Below are 19090 nucleotides of genomic sequence, written 5' to 3' on the forward strand. Positions count from 1 at the left end.
TTGGCAGAATAATTTAGATTTTCTTTTAAGCAGTTCGATCTTACCTACAAACATTTTTTTTTCTTTATGTAACTATTTGCTCCATAAAGGAATATTTGAGATAGATAGATAGATAGATAGATAGATAGATGATAGGTAGATAGATAGATAGATAGATAGATAGATAGATAGATGGATATAGAGGTGGATGGATGGATGGATGGATAGATATAGAGATTGATGGATAGATAGAAAAACAAGAGAGGCACAATCTGCTATTCCGGGCAGAAAATAAAACCAAACCAACAAAGTTTTGCTGATTCTGATTACTGTAGCCTACCACGGAGTTTTCTGCCTTTGGCTTTTTTAATTCGTTGCACAGGGTCAGACGCTACTTTCTCTTTTTCCTCTGAGATGGGCTTTAGGGTTATCAATGGGTCTCTTCAGGTGTTTTCTTCTGGCTCTTCACCTATTCTGTTCTTTCCCTCTGTGTGCTCAGATCTGCAGGAGGCACCTCGGCGGTGCGTCGCGGTGCCCGACGCGGGAGCCGGTGCGGCTCCGTCGGTGCGGGGGGTGCGCGGGAGCCCCGCGGGCTGGCCCCGGTGCCGGCCGCCGTCGGGCTCGCAGCTGCGAGCAGCGGGCGCCCGCACAGCCGCAGGGCCATGTTCTACTTCCACTGCCCCCCGCAGCTAGAGGGTGAGTGTTGTCGCACAGAGATGTGTAAGTACAAGAGCCGAACTTGGAGGTGTCTGTGGGCGGGGGGTGCGCTGGGGACCGAAGGAGAAACTGTGACCGAACTTGCGCCGCGACTGTCGCGTACAAATGTGTGCTGGGATAAGATGCAAATTGATAGGGAGACAACTAAATAGCACCCTTTTCCTTAAGAAAATACAACCCTCTCCCCCTCCCCCCTCCTAGCTTTCCCCTCTTGTCACAGGAAGGAAAGAAGGATTGCATGACTTTTTTTTTTTTTTTCCCTAATTTGATTCCTGCTGGAGAGGGCTTGGTTTTACACCCCCACCCCCGTCATTTTGCCACCTGCCTCCCCTCTGTGGATAGCGATCCCGCAGTTGAGCCTCAGGCTAAGAGAGAGATGCTTTTCTCCCCTCCCAGCACAGATGTTGGTGTCATGGCTGTAATCGGGACACTTTCAGGACGTGGTCACGCCTCCTCCCTCCAGCCAAAGGGACCGCATAAATCTTTAATGCTATTTTGCAAACATTCTGTGGGAGGATGGGGAAAAATGAGGTACAACAGAAGAAAAAAAAACGGGGGAAAATAAATATTTGGGAGGACGATTTTTCTTTGTATTATTGGTTAGAGACTTTTAAATTTTTATTATTGTTGTTGTTGTTGTCGATTTCCTTTCTAAAAATTGGCAGCCTTCAAGATTTCCCTGTGTCACCCCCGCAGTCGCCGGGGCCCCTCTGCCCCGCTCCCTCCGGCCGCTGCTCGCAGTGCGCGGAGCATCCCCGGGGCCGCGGCCGCGCAGCCCCCGGCGGGGCTGTCCCGCCGTGCCCGAGCGCTGCCGGCTCCCTGCGGCTGCACGGCGGGGAAAGCGACCCGGCCCCGTAAAATCCCCCGGGCAGGACACCCCGCTCCCGGCACGGGCATCCCCCGGCGGGAAGGGGCTTTCCCTGCGGCCGCGCTGGCAGGAAGATGTGGTCCAGCGGTTTCATCCCACTTCGGGGAGGGTCAGCCCCTCTTTAAGCACGGCTTCCCAGGGGCAGCGGACCAAGCCGGTCTGTGCATCCCGGCTGGAATATTCACTCCCCAAAGTTTTCTCCGGGCGGGAGAGGGGAAGCGGACTGGGCAGGACAGTGAGAGGGTCCCTCCGCCAGAGCCACCGAACTCTGAGGCGGCTTTGTTTGCTTGTTTTTGGCAGACAGCTTTGGAAACGTGTTCTTGTTTTTGTTTGTTTGTTTGTTTGCTTGCTGTACGTTTGTTTCTCCCGTGGCAGCGTGGGGCCGGTGCCTGTGTTTGGCAGCCCGAGGCTGGGAGCGGCCCCGCAGGCTGCCGCCTCTCCCGGCGCTGGCCGGGGCCGGCCCCTCGCTCTCCCGGCTTGGGCAGCAGCGGGCCGGGGGAAAGGGGCGATCTGTCCTGCCAAAGGGTGAAAACAGCGTTGGGCATCACAAGTAAAAAAATAAAAAATATGTAACTCCGTCCAAACCCCCCTATCCACCCATCACCAAACCAAAGAAGGGGGAACAGAAAAGCTCTGCTCGGCCAGCGCTTGGGCAGCGGGAGGCCCGATGCCGCAGGGAAGAGATCGCTTTCTGGAGGTCCCCGGGACAGTATTTTGTTCTCTGATGAGCCTCTCCCAGGCCCACACGGTGTGGGGTCTGTGCGAGGAGAGGGCTCGGAGCCGTGTTTATCTTCCAAACGATGCTGCAAGATGAGCGGTGACCTCCAGCCCACGTACCCCAGAGCACTCCAGGGGCAGCTCTGCAAGTGGGGTCACAGGGACACTCAGCAACACTTCTGGGGGTTCTGGTGTTTTTCTGTTCTGTGAGGGTTTATTTTGGTATGGTTTTGTTTGCTCGTCTGTGGGTTTTGGTTTGGAGTTCTTTTTGTTTTCTTTTTTTGGTTTGGGGTTAGTTTCTTTGGTTTTATTTTTTGCTTTGGTTTAAGTTTTGAATGGTTTTTTGGTCTGTTTTGTTTTGTTTGTGTTTTTTTAGCGAACAGAAAGGGAGCAACACTTTTCAACACGGGCTTGCACGGATGACGTGTGACGGGGGGAACTACAGGGCCGGGGTCTGCTCCATGGGACGTGATTCACATCCTGGTGGCCCATCTGCCCTCTCCCGACCCCCGCTCTAGGGGCAAACCCCCGGTGCCCCCGTCGGGCCCTCGAAGGCCGCTCGGGGAATGGCAGGGCGGCCTCCCCAGCCCCGCTACCGACTCCCGGCGGTTCAGCCGTGGCCGAGCCGGCGGTGCTGGGCTGCCCCGAGCGCCGTGCCCACGTTCTCCTCCGGCAGCCAGGGCGAGCAGCCGGGGCCGGCCCGGCCGCTCCCGCGGGTGCGTGAAGAGGAGCCGCGCAGGGGCTTCAGCAGGCTCCCCCGGCAGACGGGCAGGGCCTTTGCCAGCTGCTGTCCACACGCCTATGCCAAAGTCTCGTCTCTTTATTCTTTGAAATACAAATGGCCCAAAAAATGTTAATTCCCGGGCCGGGGTGAGCTCCGGGCGGCAGAACCCGCCGGGGCCCGCGGCGCTGGGGCAGCGCTGCCCGCCGAGCGGCTCCGTGCCCGGCCCCGTGTCCCCGGGGCACTGCGGCCCTAACGCGGCTCTCGGCCCGCAGGCGCTGCCCCCTTCGGAGGTCACTCCGCCGGCGACTTCGACGACGGGTTCCTGCGAAGGAAGCAGCGCCGCAACCGCACCACCTTCACCTTGCAGCAGGTAGGAGCCCGCTTCCCTCTGCCCCCGGCCTCGGCACCCTCTGCCCCTGCTTGCCTGCACAGCACTGGCTCCCTGCCTGCTCCCTGCCTGCTCCCTGCCCGCTCCCAGCCTCCTTCCCGCATGCCCTGTGCCATGCCAGCCCATCCTGCCTGCCCCCTGCCTCGGTGGGCCCGTTTTCCTCATCCATGCCTGGCAGACACCCCCGTGGGGCGGCCGGATCCTCACGGAACCTCTCATAGATCCCTGCTCTCCTTCCCTCCATCAGCTCGAGGCCCTGGAAGCCGTTTTTGCTCAAACCCACTACCCTGATGTGTTCACTCGAGAAGAGCTGGCTCTGAAAATCAACCTCACGGAGGCCAGGGTGCAGGTAAGCATCCTGGGGAATTACTTAACTCGGATATTCAAACTGGCAAACTTTTTTTTAATTTTTTTTTTTTTATTTGACATCATGACTGCAGAGTGCACATTTGGCCAAAGAACGCAAATGAAGACGATCTGTCATTTTCATGATGCACTTTAATAACATCAACATAATGTGGAATATTAGATTAGGTTGATTAATCGGTCATTCATAATTAACTAGTGATAATGTTCTACACTAATTTGTCTGCGTCTCCAAGGTACTAAATTACATCAATGCACATCCATTTCCTTGCTTTTGGAGGGGGGGCGTGGTGCAGAGAAAAGAGCTGAGACGTGATTCTCCAAAGCAACTATGACCACTGTCGAGCAGTGGGGTTAGTCAACTGCAGGGAGCCCAGCTGCCAGGAAGAAAGCTTCTGCACCTCTGCAACTTTTCTCCCTTTTGCCTTCTTTCTAAACACTTAATTTAGGCAGATAAAGAGCCTGCAGAGCAATTCCCACACCTTTAATATGATCCAATAAATACCATTGGCCATGATAACTCTGTCCACAGCCATGCTTTTCCAGCCCTTCCTTTCTTCCTTCTCCTTACCTTTTTCCTTAGTTTTTCTTTTCTTTTTTCCATGTTTGTTTTTCCATATCCAGTCCATATGTATGTGTACATGCTCTGCTAAGACAAGCAGTCCTGCAGTCGTCAGGGATGTATCCCTGTAACTCTTCAGGCATCCACAACAGAGTTGCAAACCATTTTTTGAACACGATTATGCATTCATTTTTATTTATGGGGCTTTTCTGCACGGTGTTCTATTTTTTTTTTAAATTTAGGTGCTTGGGGTTAAGACTATGCAAAGATCTAATTGTAGGAAATATAATAGCTTGCCTTTTGTTCCCTAGGGTCATGTTAGTATCTCTTAAAACCCAATGGCTGAAGAGAGATAATGGAATTCACCACAGTAAATTGGGGATTGTAAACAAATTATTTCTCCTATAATCAGATTATGTGATCCTGATTATTAAATCTGAACATGAATCATTGGTCATATGCGGGCAAATTAAACTGATTATTATTTGGAAATGAAAATCTCCTTTTACCACTGCATTGTAGGTACTGGCTTAAAAAAATAATAAAAAATGCCATTTTGGCTATTGGTGCCTAAAGACTGAACTGCAAATTGAGATAAATGGGACAATTATTGAGCATTCAGAAGTGGAAGATCATAACTTCTTCCTGAAAGGTGCAAGGGTGAGATAGGGGTGGTGACAATTAGATTGCTGAGGACTGGTGTTTAGCCTTGTTGTTGGCTATTATGCAAACAGACAATAGATGCAAGCATTTGTTTAGCCTGCTTTCATGCAGGGACATGGGGAAACACAGAGGATGGGAGATATGTTTACATTATACCCCTTGCTCATTCAAATATGATTAATGTGCTATAAAGCAGAGTCTTAATCGAAGATGATGTTGTCAAACAATAACTAAATAGGGAAATAAACGACTTCATCATGCTCTTTCCTCAGAAGCAGGCGAACTGTCAGTGCAAAGTCATTAAAATATGATAATGAAAAATAGCTCAATTAAATATTGTTATAGCTGTGACCTTCATTCAATTAAGACACAAGAAAGTGTCTGCATTTTGCTTTGCATTTAACTGCTCTAAATTTAGAATATAGATAAAATCATTATTCAATGTTTGCTGATACATGCAATTAAAAGGCAGCTAACTAAAATGGAATTGGAGAAGGAGAAGAATAATAATAACAACAATCTCGCCTATACTTGAATTCATGTATTAAAATGTGGATTTCCTGACCTCCAGAGAGGCTTGGCATTTGCCACCTCAAACATAGTACTTTCAGCATACCAGCTCCTACGTTAATAGAAAAAAAAAGTTTTTAGACTAATAGTCAGAAAAAAATCAAGAATATGAATACTTGTTTTGCATGTGGGAAAAGAAAAAGGTTTGGAAATCGGTGTTCTATTCTGAATTCATAATGTGGCCTGAGGTGGGGGCAGTAGCATGACAACATCATTAAACTGCGGGATGATGTTCCAAAATTAGTACCTATCTGCTTTTGAGTCTTCTGAAAGCAGACTGGCCATGAGAGGAAGAACAGCCAGTATCAGCCCTCTCCAGAAAATGGGCTGGATAAGATGGCCAGATCCACACCTTTTCACTTCTGACCTCTCTGATTCTAGCAGCAGCTGATTTAAAGAATTATATATGTTTTCATTGAAGTGCTTAGATATGTATTTAACCCTAAATTTTTGTTGTGACTTTTGAATGTCTTTAGACATTTCTGGCTTGCTTTCCAGATGCAGAAATATTACAGATACAAATGCCATCCTAAGACTCAACTAGAATAGCAATGGGGATACAAAATAAGAGGAAGATTTAGCCAAGCTAGTAAATGACAGATTTCACTAGAGTAACAATTTACAATCTCCTTGCTTCACATTTGGCTAAACATGGTTTTCACCTAGGATTGCTCTCCTGCTCCAGGTGTGGTTCCAAAATCGAAGGGCTAAATGGAGAAAAACAGAGAGGGGTGCTTCTGACCAAGAGGGCTCTAAGGAAACCATGGCTGAGGTGGCACCTCCTGCGAGGAATTTAAATTCCCCTTCTCCAACAGACCAAACCAGGAATAAAAAAGAGGGTCTGGAGATCCAGCAGAGGTAAGAGTAATACATGATATCATCTGCCTACCTGTCTATGGGGCAAGAATGCCTCCTATGTGTGTACATGCGCTCAGATTTGCTGCTATGCCTTGACCTAGAGGTATCATCTTTAGAAAATGAGGTGTTTCTTGTGCAATCCACTGTTGCCTGTGGAGAAGCTGAGGAGCTGGTGGCTGTGGGAGACTGATGTTGTCCAGCCTGGGTCACATCTCGTTGTGTGCTGAGACACCAATGTGTTTGAGTGCATGCACAAATGGAATCAGCTGGTCCTGGTTTTGTAAGGAATTTGTCTTCTTTTCTCCATCAGTCTGAGCCGAGCAGTGGGTCCTGCAGGACCTTTCTTCCCTTCCTGCCTGCCGGGGACTCTTCTCAACACAGCCACCTATGCACAAGCTTTATCCCATGTCGCCTCTCTAAAAGGTAAATTACTTTACTTTACTTGGGAGTAAGCTCAAAGAGCATCCCTTTCAAGCTAAGTGGCATGGTCCCACTGCCCTCTGTGAGGAAACCTTTGGGAAATGGCAGACGCCTCTTTCTCTTTAGATTGGCAGTATTTGCACTGACCAGTGCTGCACATACCAAAGTGAGTCTCCTGTTGTAACATCATTTGTGGCAAAACTCCTTCATTTTACTCTGACAGCTACTTTTTATGAGGTCAGGTTTTCTCTGAAGGAGTAAGACAGGTAGGGTTTGCTCCTTTAGAGTTTTTGTTGCATATGCTTTTTTTTTTTTTAAGACTTAAATTTATTCTAATAAATTAGTTATATACATCCTTTTGCATTATGTAGTACCTGGCACCGTTACTGATGCCTCATCCGCTCTTTGCATGTGGTTTCCTTTGCAGTGCATCTCTGCACAATCCAGACCTTTCTCTTCTTGGACAGTAGGTTCCCTTTGAGAACTTGAATAAAGCATGTTCCTGGGGACAGGGGAGGATACAAAGTAATTCCCCATTACCTGGGACCCCGGCTTCAGGAAGGGTACATCCCGTGTCTATGTACTTTCAGTTTCCAGCAGCAGTATGCAACTTTTAAAAATAAATCACCTACTCATCCATTAGCTGTTCTTAGTCTAACAATTTATAAGACTAAGAGTGTAAGTAGGATGAATTCAATTTATAGATTTATAGGATGCAAAGCCTCATAGCAGTGCCAAGCACAAAGAGGCGCATACATTTATTCTATGTCCCAATGTGCTACAAGAACTTGTGAGGAAAGTTTCTCAGTAAAGACCCACCCCACTATAAAGAAAAATGTCCTCTAATACATCTCACTGTGTTCTCTGGCGTAGCTCATGCTCTTTGTATTTCCAGCTAAATCAGCACTGCTAAGGTATATTCCTGGAGGAAATGTCTGAAACTGTTGAGTTGTGTGTTAAGTCCAGTGCCCTGCCCCCTGCACCCCCTTCCCTTCTGTCTTTCAAAAAAAGCTGAAGCCAGACACACCACACAGTCACTGCTCTTTTGGTAGGTGTGGGACCTGGAATTTTGAATCAAGAAAGGACACACAGGTGTCCTAAATAAGCCCTAAAACTTAAAGGCTTATTGTCACCTGTAGGTGGGCAGCAGCTACTTAGAGTGTCTGAGTCTTCTTGATCTCTGCCCTGTGAAGTCTGGGTTGCAAATTTTGACTTTTTCCATTGGGAAGCCTCTCTGGAGTAGATAAGACGAAGTTTTTCAGGCAAAAAAATTGTTCATTAATAACTGTAATCCCAGACAGGTTGAAAAGTGTGGAAATAGGGTTGTGTTCATTGAATAATTTTGATGACAGTAAAGGGGGCTTTTTCCTTAAAGTTTACATTCAAACATTTTCAAATTAAATGCATCAATATGTGTTCTCACTGGTTTCATGTTTAAATTACCCAAATGAACAAAGCCAAGCAAAATGAAATAGAAAACATTTTAAAATTGTTGTGAGGGGTTGCTATTTTTAGCTGGTTGGGTTTTTTTGTTGGTTTGGGGTTGGATTTTTTTGTTGTTGTTGTTGTTTTTATTTGTTTATTTTTAGTTTTATTTGTTTGGAAGACTTCCTGTTACTCTTTTCTTTGATTTTACAGCTTAGCCAATAAATTGAGAAACTAATAATTTGCTCTTTTTTGCTTGATTGAAGATTTACAGCCTAGGGGCAGAAAAAGTTCTATTCCTGAATCTTTTGTAGGTATTAAATAGTCAGTTGCCCAGAGTAAGAGGCAATGTCCCTGAAAAAACTGTCCCAAATGTAAATAGAGATTTTTTATTTATACAATTTGTATAGGAATGGTCAGGTATCAGATGCCTGCATATTGTCTTGGTGAATGTTGTCAGTTAGACATGCAGTTCATTCCTGAAATGTCTGCTTTATATTTCTTGCCTGGCTCTAGAAATCTCCAGGTACGTGCAAGGGATAAAGTAGCATATTTTGATTTTATGAAATGCAGATACAGATTTGCACATCTGTGTATGCACCTACCAGGAGCTGTGTGTGCCTGTCAGGGTATTGTTATCCTGGCAAGGGACTGGTAGTCTGAGCTGCTGCTTTGAGGGGAGCTCTTCTTCTTCTGCTGCTATGTCTTAGTAATGTCAAATTCTGGCTTTGGGGTTAAGGGGGAAGAACTTACCATTATATGAGGGACCAAATCTGATATATACAAGCAGAGAATAATTGTAACATTGTGGCATTGATATATGGAGTATTGGGTCCTCCTTCCATGGCCCATCTCCACAAGTTCCTCTTTCCCCATTTCTTCAAGAGTAATTCCCTTGGGCTGGGGTAAAGCTGTGCACAGCAGTCACTGAGTTTTGGTCCTGTTAACTGGTGACCAGGGCAATCTCTAGATCTTCTGAGTGGACCAAAGGTATCACAGCCCTAATGCACAGTTCACTTTTCTTTGCTATGGAAACTGCAGGTAAATGATGTTTCATCTAAACCAGTGCATTTGAGAGCACAACCAAACTCACGTGTCAGTCTGAAGGAAAAGATAATGGTTGTGAGAAGGAAGGAAAGGACAGGGGGAGGCACAGTGTTCACAGAACCTTAATGTGACTGTCTTTGTCATATGCTCGCTTCAGTTTGTTCAACTCTCTTTTGATTTCCGTTTGAGACAGGAGCTGTGTGCATGTGGGCAATAGTATATGTCCTTATACATCTTAATTAAGGGACCTAAGCCTCTCCCTTGAAAATCTAGTTGCATTTTGCTGCAGAAATGATGCCAGAACCTTGTCACAGTCAGTCTGGAGGCATAGGACTTTATGTCACACAAATCCCATAAAACTCAGCACAGGGCATAAAGCTATGAACTGCTTGTTTTTTGGATTGCTTGGATAAGGGAAAACCCAGCAAGTAGAAAGGTTTCCCAAAATTTTGCAAGTTTTATTGAAGAGTGAAATAATTGAGAGGTCTTCTCAGTATTTGTCTTGTGGCAGCCATGCTTTGAAATTACCACGAATTCTCTGTGCTTTTGAAAGCAAAACATTTGCTCCAGAATCAAAGCATTATTCCACTACGAAAAGATGCATGGTCCTGCTTTCTTCTATGCAAGTGTCAAACAAAATGCAGCTCCTCTATGTGGATCTTGTAAACAGATATATATTCCCACCACTGGGAGAACAACCCTGGCCAGTAAAGGGAGTCACATTCTTCAGTACAGCCATAAGAGCTGCCTGCAAAAAAAAAAAAATGAGCACTCTCAGCATATCAGGTTCTACTAGGAAGTGTAGGTTGTTTTCTTACTCTTTTGAGGAGACAAGATGCGTTTTGTTGGACTTGTGAGACAACACTTTGCTGGTGTTGGTGAATAATATTTGACTGATGCTTTAGAAGGAGACAAAATCAATACAGTGAATAACAAGTGATGATAGTGATGTAAGTAATTAATAATTATTTTATGCTCTCAGGGACCATTTTCATTCTGTCATCTGAGAGTTCTTCATCTTTAGTATAAAAACCCAATACCTCTCTTTCTCTTTCTCTGGCTTTGCTTGGCTCCAGGTCTCCAGAGCTACATAAAGTGCTTAGGCCACAAGATTCTGGGATCTAATTTGTAATATAAGGATGTAATAGCTGAGGGTCAAGTTGGTCTACAAGAAATAGGAAATCTTAAGACAGCCGAGTCTAGGGCAGAGACCAAGACTGCAGCTTTGATTTTGGAAAGATTGTGAAGTGCTCATTAGGCTTGCCTCATGTGGCTCTGGACCCCCCATGTGCCATTTCTAGGATATGGGGATACTGTTGGAGCATGAGACCAGGTCTGCTCTGATGGATGAGAAGAAAGCTATTTTCCCTAAGGACTATGCCTCATGAACTCTGCTGTCTCTGAAAGCGAGATTTTTTTTTTTTTTTCCATAAAAGTGAGGATATTGGCACCACAAGATGTTCTGTTAATAAAATGGGATGGCTATACTATGCAAAGAAAGCTGTTATTCAGAATATAGACTTTTTCCAGAGAAGAATATTGTCACTGGACAGTTTTTCTCTGTTTCTATCAAATATTCTCTGTTCAATAATACAACAGACCTTCTTCTGTCTCCTGTCTCTCTGAAGTTTAGCACATTGGAGGCTGTACTCAATAGCAAACATCTGTTAACCACTGTATCATCTCCCTTTGTACTATTCTGTCAGGAAATACAATTCCTTATTTGAAAAAGTAGCACAACGTCATAATTTCTGGGGTATACACTATTTCCTACTTCAGGGGTTTAGTACTTCACCACTGGCCATAATGAGGAAAAAGGTTGACTCGCAGAGATGAAATTTCTGATGTTCATTACTCTCTGAAATTGCCCTGATTTGACAACTATGCTACTTCACTGTGGTGACTTCGACAGTTCCATGATCTTCTAAGATGAAACACTTACTGTAAGCCAGGCATCTGCAGTCCATTTAGTAGATTTAATTGCAGACCTCAAAGATGAAGGGAAAATACTTGTTTTATTTATGGGCTGTATAACTATAGAGTCATCTGGAGAAGCTAGTGTTCTGTGCAGAGAGAGACCTCAAAGTACCTTCTTAATGGATGACAGCATGAATGCAATTCATTAATGCAGAAGATGTTATTAATGGGTGTAAACAAGAATCTCCGTTTTTCAGCGGATGTGTTCTACCATTCTGGTGGCTGAGGCCAAGAGTGTGTCTGTTACGTTCCGCTGAAATTTCCCCAGACCCATGATGAGTGAAGTGTATGAGGAGAGAAATAATTACACTTGCCAGGGAATTACTTTCATAATTCACCCACAGCTCTTCTCTGTGCAAGTTATAGCTCAGTTGGTTTTCACGGCACCCCCACACCACTGAGAGAGAAGCACAATTGTATTATGCACATCCAAATGGGTATTGCAGGCCACTGTTGATTAGGCTCTTTTATGGTTTGCTGCTACTGTGGTTGCTGTTCATATTAGGGAGGCTTAATTGCAGTATCCAGGGAAAAAACCCTAAAACATAACTAGAACTGCCCGTCCATTACATTTCAATTGCTATTATGGAATGATGGAGGGAATTTGCTCAGTTCCGTTGGGCAATTCCCATTGCCGAGGCTATGAAAGAAATGTTCAAGGACCTAACTCACCCTTGAACTCGTGTTTGCTGAACTGAAGCTCCCCTGTTTACTGTAAGACTGGGGAATGAGAATAAAACTCTTGGAGTCTTTTATTTTCAGTGTCATTCTTGATTATGGATTTACTGACTTTTCTAATGTAACACAGCCAATATATTAAGTGGGTTTGCTTGGCATTTTTCTTAGTTAATCTGCTACTCTGACTTCAGAGAATCTAAAACATTTCTTTAGTTTGCTGCAGATGCACACACATTAAGAAAATTATTAAATTATTTTGATTCCCATATCAGAGGTCCCCAGCTCTAGCACTGCCCTACCTCACAGGTAGAGATTTTTGGTCTTTTTCAGTAGGAAATACACAGGTACTTGGAGCCCTAAAAGCATGGGTAGGAAATAGGTGCTGTCTCCCAGCTTTTTAGCTTTTTTTTTTTTTTGGAGAGTACTATTAGCACAAATAAAGGAGGATGAAATCCTCCAGTTCCAGTGTTGAGTTATTTCGACAAAAAGGCTCCTGATGATGGAACATCTGAGCCAGATCATCAGCTCTTTGTTGTTTCTGCTGGGCATAGAGGGGTAACAGCCAAGGAGATGTGAAATTATAACATTTGTATTCTGCTGTCACCTCTGAAGTGCTCTTCCAGCCTCTGGGCAGCACAGGATACCTTTCACATTTAACCAGCTTCTCAATAGAAGGAGAAGCCATCTAGTATAATTCCAGCAGCCTTGAGGCTACCCCAAGTTAAACTGGGACCATCTGATGCTTCTCCATTTCAGAACTGAGTTCATGCTTTTCTTATTCTGAGCTTCCTGATTCAGAGCTCAAGAAGATTGGGATAAAGCCACTTTTATGTTTCCTACTTTTGACTTAGGCTTTAATTGACAGAATGTAGGTGTCATCTGGGAAGTGCAAGAGGGAGCTCCCATTGACTCAGCTCCCACTGGTAATCAACACTACAAACTTGAGAATGTTGTTGACCTTCCAATCCTTATGAAAGGGATTAGAGCTGAAGAAAATGAATGTGACTACCATGAGAAGATAACAATAATTAAATCAAACATAATATTTTCTCTGAAAATTAAACATCATGCATTGAGATATGAGGATTTTAAATGGGATTTTTTCTCTCCTTCCCTCCATGTCAGGTTGTAATTCAGCTGTCCATATCAAATGCTGATATGCACAAATAATGAAAGAGGAAAGGAATGTGGAGTTTGCCTTTTGGAAAGACTACCTATTAAATTCTTTAAGCCCTTGACTTGAAACACCAAATGCATATTTAAAAATTTATATTGATGCTTATGTATCAGCATGTGCCCCACTCCTATCCCTCTCTTCCCACCTTAAACTGAACCATAGAACTGCACAAAAGAGTTCACAATGAAAAGTGTAGATCAAATATTGTTACAATTTAAATGTGATGTTGGCAGAGACAAGACAAAACTAATTTAATTTTTCCTGTCAGTCTCTGTAGTAGATCAATTAAACTGCCAAGTGGATCAAATATTTCAGACTGTATTTATTACATTAAGTATTTATGTTCAGGCTGGGCATTTAAAGTATGATCTCATATAGGAATAGAAGGAGGTTCAGATCAATCCAGCAGAATTTGCCGTAAGTTAATGGAAATCTAATTGTGTATTTTAATTTTGTGTACAGAAGGCAGTAAGTTCCTGAAAGAAAGCAAACAGTACCCAGTCCATATTGCAGCAACTTGATACAAATACTGATAAACTAATCTCAGATTGCCATAGATGTTGGTGGGGGCTGCATCAAGATCTAGGGCTGATGGCTGAACCCTCACTGATTTTGATGGGAGGTAGATGCCTGAAGTCCTCTGAAGATTTGAAATAAGTAGGAACAATTCCTTCCTTTCCCACTGTGGGCTCAGGGCTACTGCAATAAGATTTACAAACTACTGCTGCCTGCTATATATGGATGCCTGTGTCTTGGCCACTGTCACTTTTCTGGAGATTGTGGGCTGACTGATGGCAAGGTGGAGACCTTGGGCTCCTGGGTGTCCCACTGTTGGCCTTGGCTTTGTGCTGGCAAAGTGCACTACATTTCATTGGACTTGTGACCTGCAGATTCAGATGATTGTAAGGTAGAGTCAACCTTCTTTACAACATACATTAAAAAGGAACAGGGCTAAATCCTTTTCTCCTCTATTCCAGCTGGACCCTGGAGAAAATGATGCTTTTTACTTTACTTTTTTTTTTCATGTGTGAGCTGTTTGCAAGTATTTTAACTTCAGTGGAAATGAAAGGAACGGTTTATGGGTGAATTATTGCTAGAGATAGCTTTGTTTCCACCACAAGTAACTGCACCCTCAGGTTGCAGAGCCACTAGGTAATATCAGGGCAAATTATTAAGCAAAGATCTTAGGCTGGAACTGAATACTGATAAATATTTTATTCCCCTAACAATGGAATGAAAATTATTCTTAGGGAATGGAGCCGATTCCTGCTTTTTTGGAAAGGGGAAGACTGCTTTCCACTTCTCCCTACCTCCCACTAAGCAATGTCTGTGCCCAGTCCTGCATTAGGCACTGCAGGCCAGCCCTCCCCTTAGCCTGGGAGCTGAACAGCTGTGTTTGAAAGCCTCATTCAGTTTGTGTTAGAAAGCAGCAGTGCAGAGGCAGGTGATGCTCCTGCAGGCCTCCCAGCTCCCCCATCTCTGAGCAGAGTCTGAAGACAGTGGGGCTTGGTGCAAAAAACCTACTGCAAACTGCAGGGACTCTGAAGGGCCTCTCCTCCCTCTTGTTAAAACAGTGGCTGTGATTCAACAGGGCAAAAAATTACTTTATGAGTGTGGCTGGTGGTGGCAAAAACTGTAAGTTGTGTTACTGAGTAGATTTTATTATTAACCCTCCTTCTGACCTGCTCAAAACAGCCACAGAATTCAAGACTGAGCTTCCTCAAGCTAAAAGCAAAAGAAGCAGAGGATTTTAGTCTAGTGCTGAAACTTGCTTGTGCTTAAATGCCTGGACCCATGGAAATGTTGGTCTGCTGATCATATGCTTTATCAGAGAAGTATTACAAGAGAAAAGGGTTCTTTCCATTTATATTAATAAGCTGTCTTTTGTAGATGCCGTTTTTTGAAATGCAAGGAATACTTTTTCCCGAATGTTGCTGGCAACCACAAATCTCTGACAATTGCTGTGGAGAAGTCTTGCCAACATCTTAAAAACAAACAACTGTCTGCCTTCATTCCTGGCAGATGGGTGCTGACCCGTTGCTACCAAGAACAGAAGTGTAAAACTCTGGAGGTTATTAGTTCCATCACTTAGTCATGAGCCATTTAACTCAAACATTAACTGCAGAAATTAAAGCAAGTCCTTGGCTTGGAGAGATCAGGGGAAGATACTGCATCGTGTCAGGATGTGTGGGTGCCAGTAGTTGGCTGGGCTGTTTCTTGTTGAAAGGTAGCATATCAGCAAAAGACAGGATTCTATCAGGGGTGTACATGAGGATGTAGAGCTGGTGTGGCCTCTAAGGCCCCTGGAAACATGATGACTAATGGTGTCTGGTTTTTAACCAAAGAGTAAATACAAGAAGTAGCTCAGCCATCCCACCCTGCCTCCCCATCTTACTCCTCTGTCACATTCTCCAACATTCAATAAATGCCTCTAAGCTGAGTACCAGTGTGGGTTTTTGGATGGACTGCATGTCCTGCCCAGTGATCAACCTACAATTCCAGATGTGCTTGTTTGGGAACTGGCCCAAGCTCCAGCATTATCAAGGAGAAACCAGGGGAAGAGCCTCAGGAAAGCAGCTGGTGGAGTGAGGACTGCCTCTGTCAGTGGGTTGCAGGAAGGTTTGGCTTCAAGAGAGAGTAATCACTTCATCCGTGCTGCAGTGCTTTCTTGCCTGCTTGGAACAGCCACGTGTCTCAAATGACAGGGTAGAAATGCTCTGGCCCATCTCTCCTGATGGGACTCTAAAGCTGTATCACAGCAGCAGCTTTAGGTAGTTTTGGCTCACTTCTGAGGCCGTTCTCTTTGAGGCGTCTCCGTGAAGCAGCACAGACACTGAATGGGTAAAGGTAGAATGGACTCTTGCAGGTAGATGGTGTCAGTAGTTGGCAGGGGCTTGGCCAAGGGAAAGAATCTCATTTTACAGTGAGATAGGAGAAGGTCATCATAACGAATGGAATATTTTCACCTTTCTCTCTGCTGTAATCTTTCAGGCAAAGATGAGTGACAGAACCCCTACACTCACTCACCAAATGCTGCTGCCTACATTGATCAGGCTCAGTGTGAAGGTGGAGGGCAGGAGACACCTCCAGCATGGGGCTGATGGCAGCCGCAGAACAGCAGCTTGATATGAGAGGAGGGACTGAGCTGAGCCTTGCTTATGAGGAAATCTCATGTGTGATCTGACCTTCACTGCTCACTTCTGTCTCTACTTCCCTCTTGCACTCTGTTTGTCACCCTGAATGACTCACAGTGTAAGATCCTTCTCACAGAAGGATCAGCAGAACAGGATATGGGTTTTCTAGCCCTAGTGATCCAGAGGACACCCGTGTACCCACTAAAGATCAATTCCATCTCTGTCCTCTTCAGATTGACCATGGAGGGAACAGATGTTTTCCATGACCTTCCCCAGCAGTGACTGTGCTTCTCTCCTTCCTCCCCAGGGAGCCCTCTGTGCTCATGCTGTGTTCCAGACCCCATGGGCCTGTCCTTCCTGCCCACCTACGGCTGCCAGAGCAACCGCACGGCCAGCGTGGCGGCGCTGCGCATGAAGGCGCGCGAGCACTCGGAGGCCGTGCTGCAGTCTGCCAACCTGCTGCCCGCTGCCAGCAGCAGCCCCACGCCCCCCGCCAAGCCCGGCCCCGAGGGCAGCCAGGACAAGCAGCCCCCTGCGGCCAAGGAGCACATGGAAGGCGAGAAGAGCGTATGAGAGCGGAGTTCTGCCGCCCGTGCCCTGCCGCGGGGTGAACTGCAGTGTGGCCGTGCCCAGTGGGACGCCCATGGGGCCACCAGGGACCCGCACAGCTGAGCGGCCTCTTTGGCTGCCTTTCATGCACCCTTGCTTTTCTTGTGTCGCTGTAGGTTCATTTCCCTGATTTATCAGCACTATCTATGTTTGGAAACTTTGGTGAAACTGTTTTTATTCCCCCCTTGCCCCATACATCCTGAAAAGACACTGAAAAGATCCTGGCTTGCTCCTGCACATCTCAACTTCCCATCCTGTGTGAAATGGATGGTTGGAAGCAGCATATCACTTCCAGATGTGAGTTCTGGGGGCAAGAGATGCACCCAGGCACCAGTTACTCCACCGCTCACAACAGAGGGGAAGGAATATCCAGGTATATCCCAATTTGGCCTGCTATTTTCTGAAGGCATTTGACTTCAACCAAACCTATCCCAGGCAATCTAGGTGTAAGAGAAGCAGAAAATAGAACAAAAATCTTCATAATTTTTCTTCTTTTTTCTTTTCTCTGAAAGTGAAACTTCTCATGCATAGATTACTGGAAAATTGCTGAGATGAGTTTACTTGTGACTAAAATCCTTGCACTAGCCTCTGTGTGAACATTAGTGAATTACTCTTGCCATTCGCTGCATTAGACATGAAAAGCACACGACTTCAGAGTGGCATTCACAGCTTCAAACAGTAATGTTGGTATTTAATGGAGAGTGAATTGTCTCTAGATCTGCACAAAGCTGGGGGTATTTTGACATCACTGTCTTGGAAAAAGAGACTGGAAGACAAAAATAATCCCTCATTGCAAGACTGCAGATATGTTTTTCCATGGTTTATGTTTAATAAAGAGGAAATAAAGCTCGGAAGGATATTCCTTTATGCCATCCAAATTTACACTATTCCATTTACTGAAAGCTTGTTGTAATAAATCTAGATATTAAAAGATACTAATTATTATAGATTGGGAACAGTGCAAAGGAGAACTTGATGCCTTATTAAATTTAGTCTTATCTCTCACCCAAACCTCCCCAAAGCAAAACAGACTTAGATCTAAAGAGCAATCATTTTAATCTCACTTTTTTTCCATGGGAACTGAACATGAGGATTTAAACTTAGGGACATGAACTTGACTTTTCTGGGTGCCATTTGCAGATTCCTTAGGCTTGTCCACAGGTGTCCCTGGAGAACAGGCTGAAACTGCTTTTTTGAGATTTTCATCAAGTAACATGGAGGCTAGTGGAAGGATTCCTGTCACCCCTGATCCTGCACATTGTGCTGTGGACCTCCTGAAATGTGCTAACACATGCCTTTACACAGGGTTTGTTTGGCTGTTCACAGCATCCAGGTTTGGGGATGTGCTTGGAAAGGCATTCCTGAATAAAGTTGGCATCAGAATTTTGTCTCCTCCATGTAAGTGATTTCAGCTCATGAATTTCACAGAACCTGGGAGTTCTCTGGGGCTCACAGGACCCTTTCATACCTCCTGGTGCACACCTTCCTTTCCATGAGGCATGGCTTGATGTCAGCACCCACTCAGAGGGTGGGAGCCCTGGTGTTCCTGGGGTCAGTTGGCAGCACCCAGCACCATCACTGTGGATGTGCCAAGGGTACCAGGCACCCCCAGAGTGGAGTTTGTGTCTTCTGGGCATGAGCCAGCAGAGAGGGCATTGCTGGGTCTGTCCTTCAGTCGAAGAACAAAAAAATGTCAGGCAGGGCCCACATGCATCAAATGGAGTAATTTTATTTTACTTCTGCCACATAGTGTGTTTCTTCTGGGGATTCTTAACTGTCCTAATGCAGGGAGGGGAACATACAGTAGCCTGTGGTCTGCTTTTGTACTTCATCTTCAGGAGCTGCTCTGCTGAACTGGGGGTGGAAGTTATGGCTTAGCTTAACAACAGCAGCAATGCTTCCACCAAAATAACAGGGATCACTGTGTGCTTTGTTGTGGGGTGTGGTTGGAGGATAGAGGATCACTGTTTTCTTAGTGATATTCCCAATCATAATTTTTTTTTCTCCCTCCTAAAAAAAAGACTAAAAAAAATATTCCAGTCCAAAGAGGCAGGCCCAACTTTGTTTCAACATAATTACCTTGCATTCAGTTGAACTTCAGCCCTTCTGTACACTAACTCTTCAATCTAATTGTTTGATTAAACTCGTATTTCCTCCAGAAAGGTACATAAATAAGTGAATTGTTGAGCAAATTAAGAATACTTAACAGCA

The 19090-nt window shown here is 45.0% G+C and overlaps 1 protein-coding gene across 1 annotated transcript; it reads left to right on the top strand.

The window, feature by feature from the left end:
• Positions 1-641: 641 nt before the first annotated feature.
• On the top strand, positions 642-16843 carry DRGX (dorsal root ganglia homeobox). Its single transcript, XM_054637743.2, has 6 exons — positions 642-675; positions 3278-3375; positions 3641-3742; positions 6240-6412; positions 6723-6835; positions 16578-16843. Exons 1-6 carry the CDS (start codon positions 642-644, stop codon positions 16841-16843), a joined length of 786 nt encoding a protein of 261 aa, XP_054493718.1.
• The last annotated feature ends 2247 nt before the right edge of the window (positions 16844-19090 follow it).

The sequence above is a fragment of the Agelaius phoeniceus genome, chromosome 9, assembly GCF_051311805.1.
Source record: "Agelaius phoeniceus isolate bAgePho1 chromosome 9, bAgePho1.hap1, whole genome shotgun sequence".
In the NCBI taxonomy this organism is placed as follows: Eukaryota; Metazoa; Chordata; class Aves; order Passeriformes; family Icteridae; genus Agelaius; species Agelaius phoeniceus.

Coding starts and splice junctions, on each gene's coding strand:
- DRGX (XM_054637743.2), top strand. CDS start 642: ATGTTCTACTTCCACTGCCCCCCGCAGCTAGAGG. Junction 3,376..3,640: donor CCACCTTCACCTTGCAGCAG/GTAGGAGCCCGC, acceptor TCCCTCCATCAG/CTCGAGGCCCTGGAAGCCGT. Junction 6,836..16,577: donor CCATGTCGCCTCTCTAAAAG/GTAAATTACTTT, acceptor CTTCCTCCCCAG/GGAGCCCTCTGTGCTCATGC.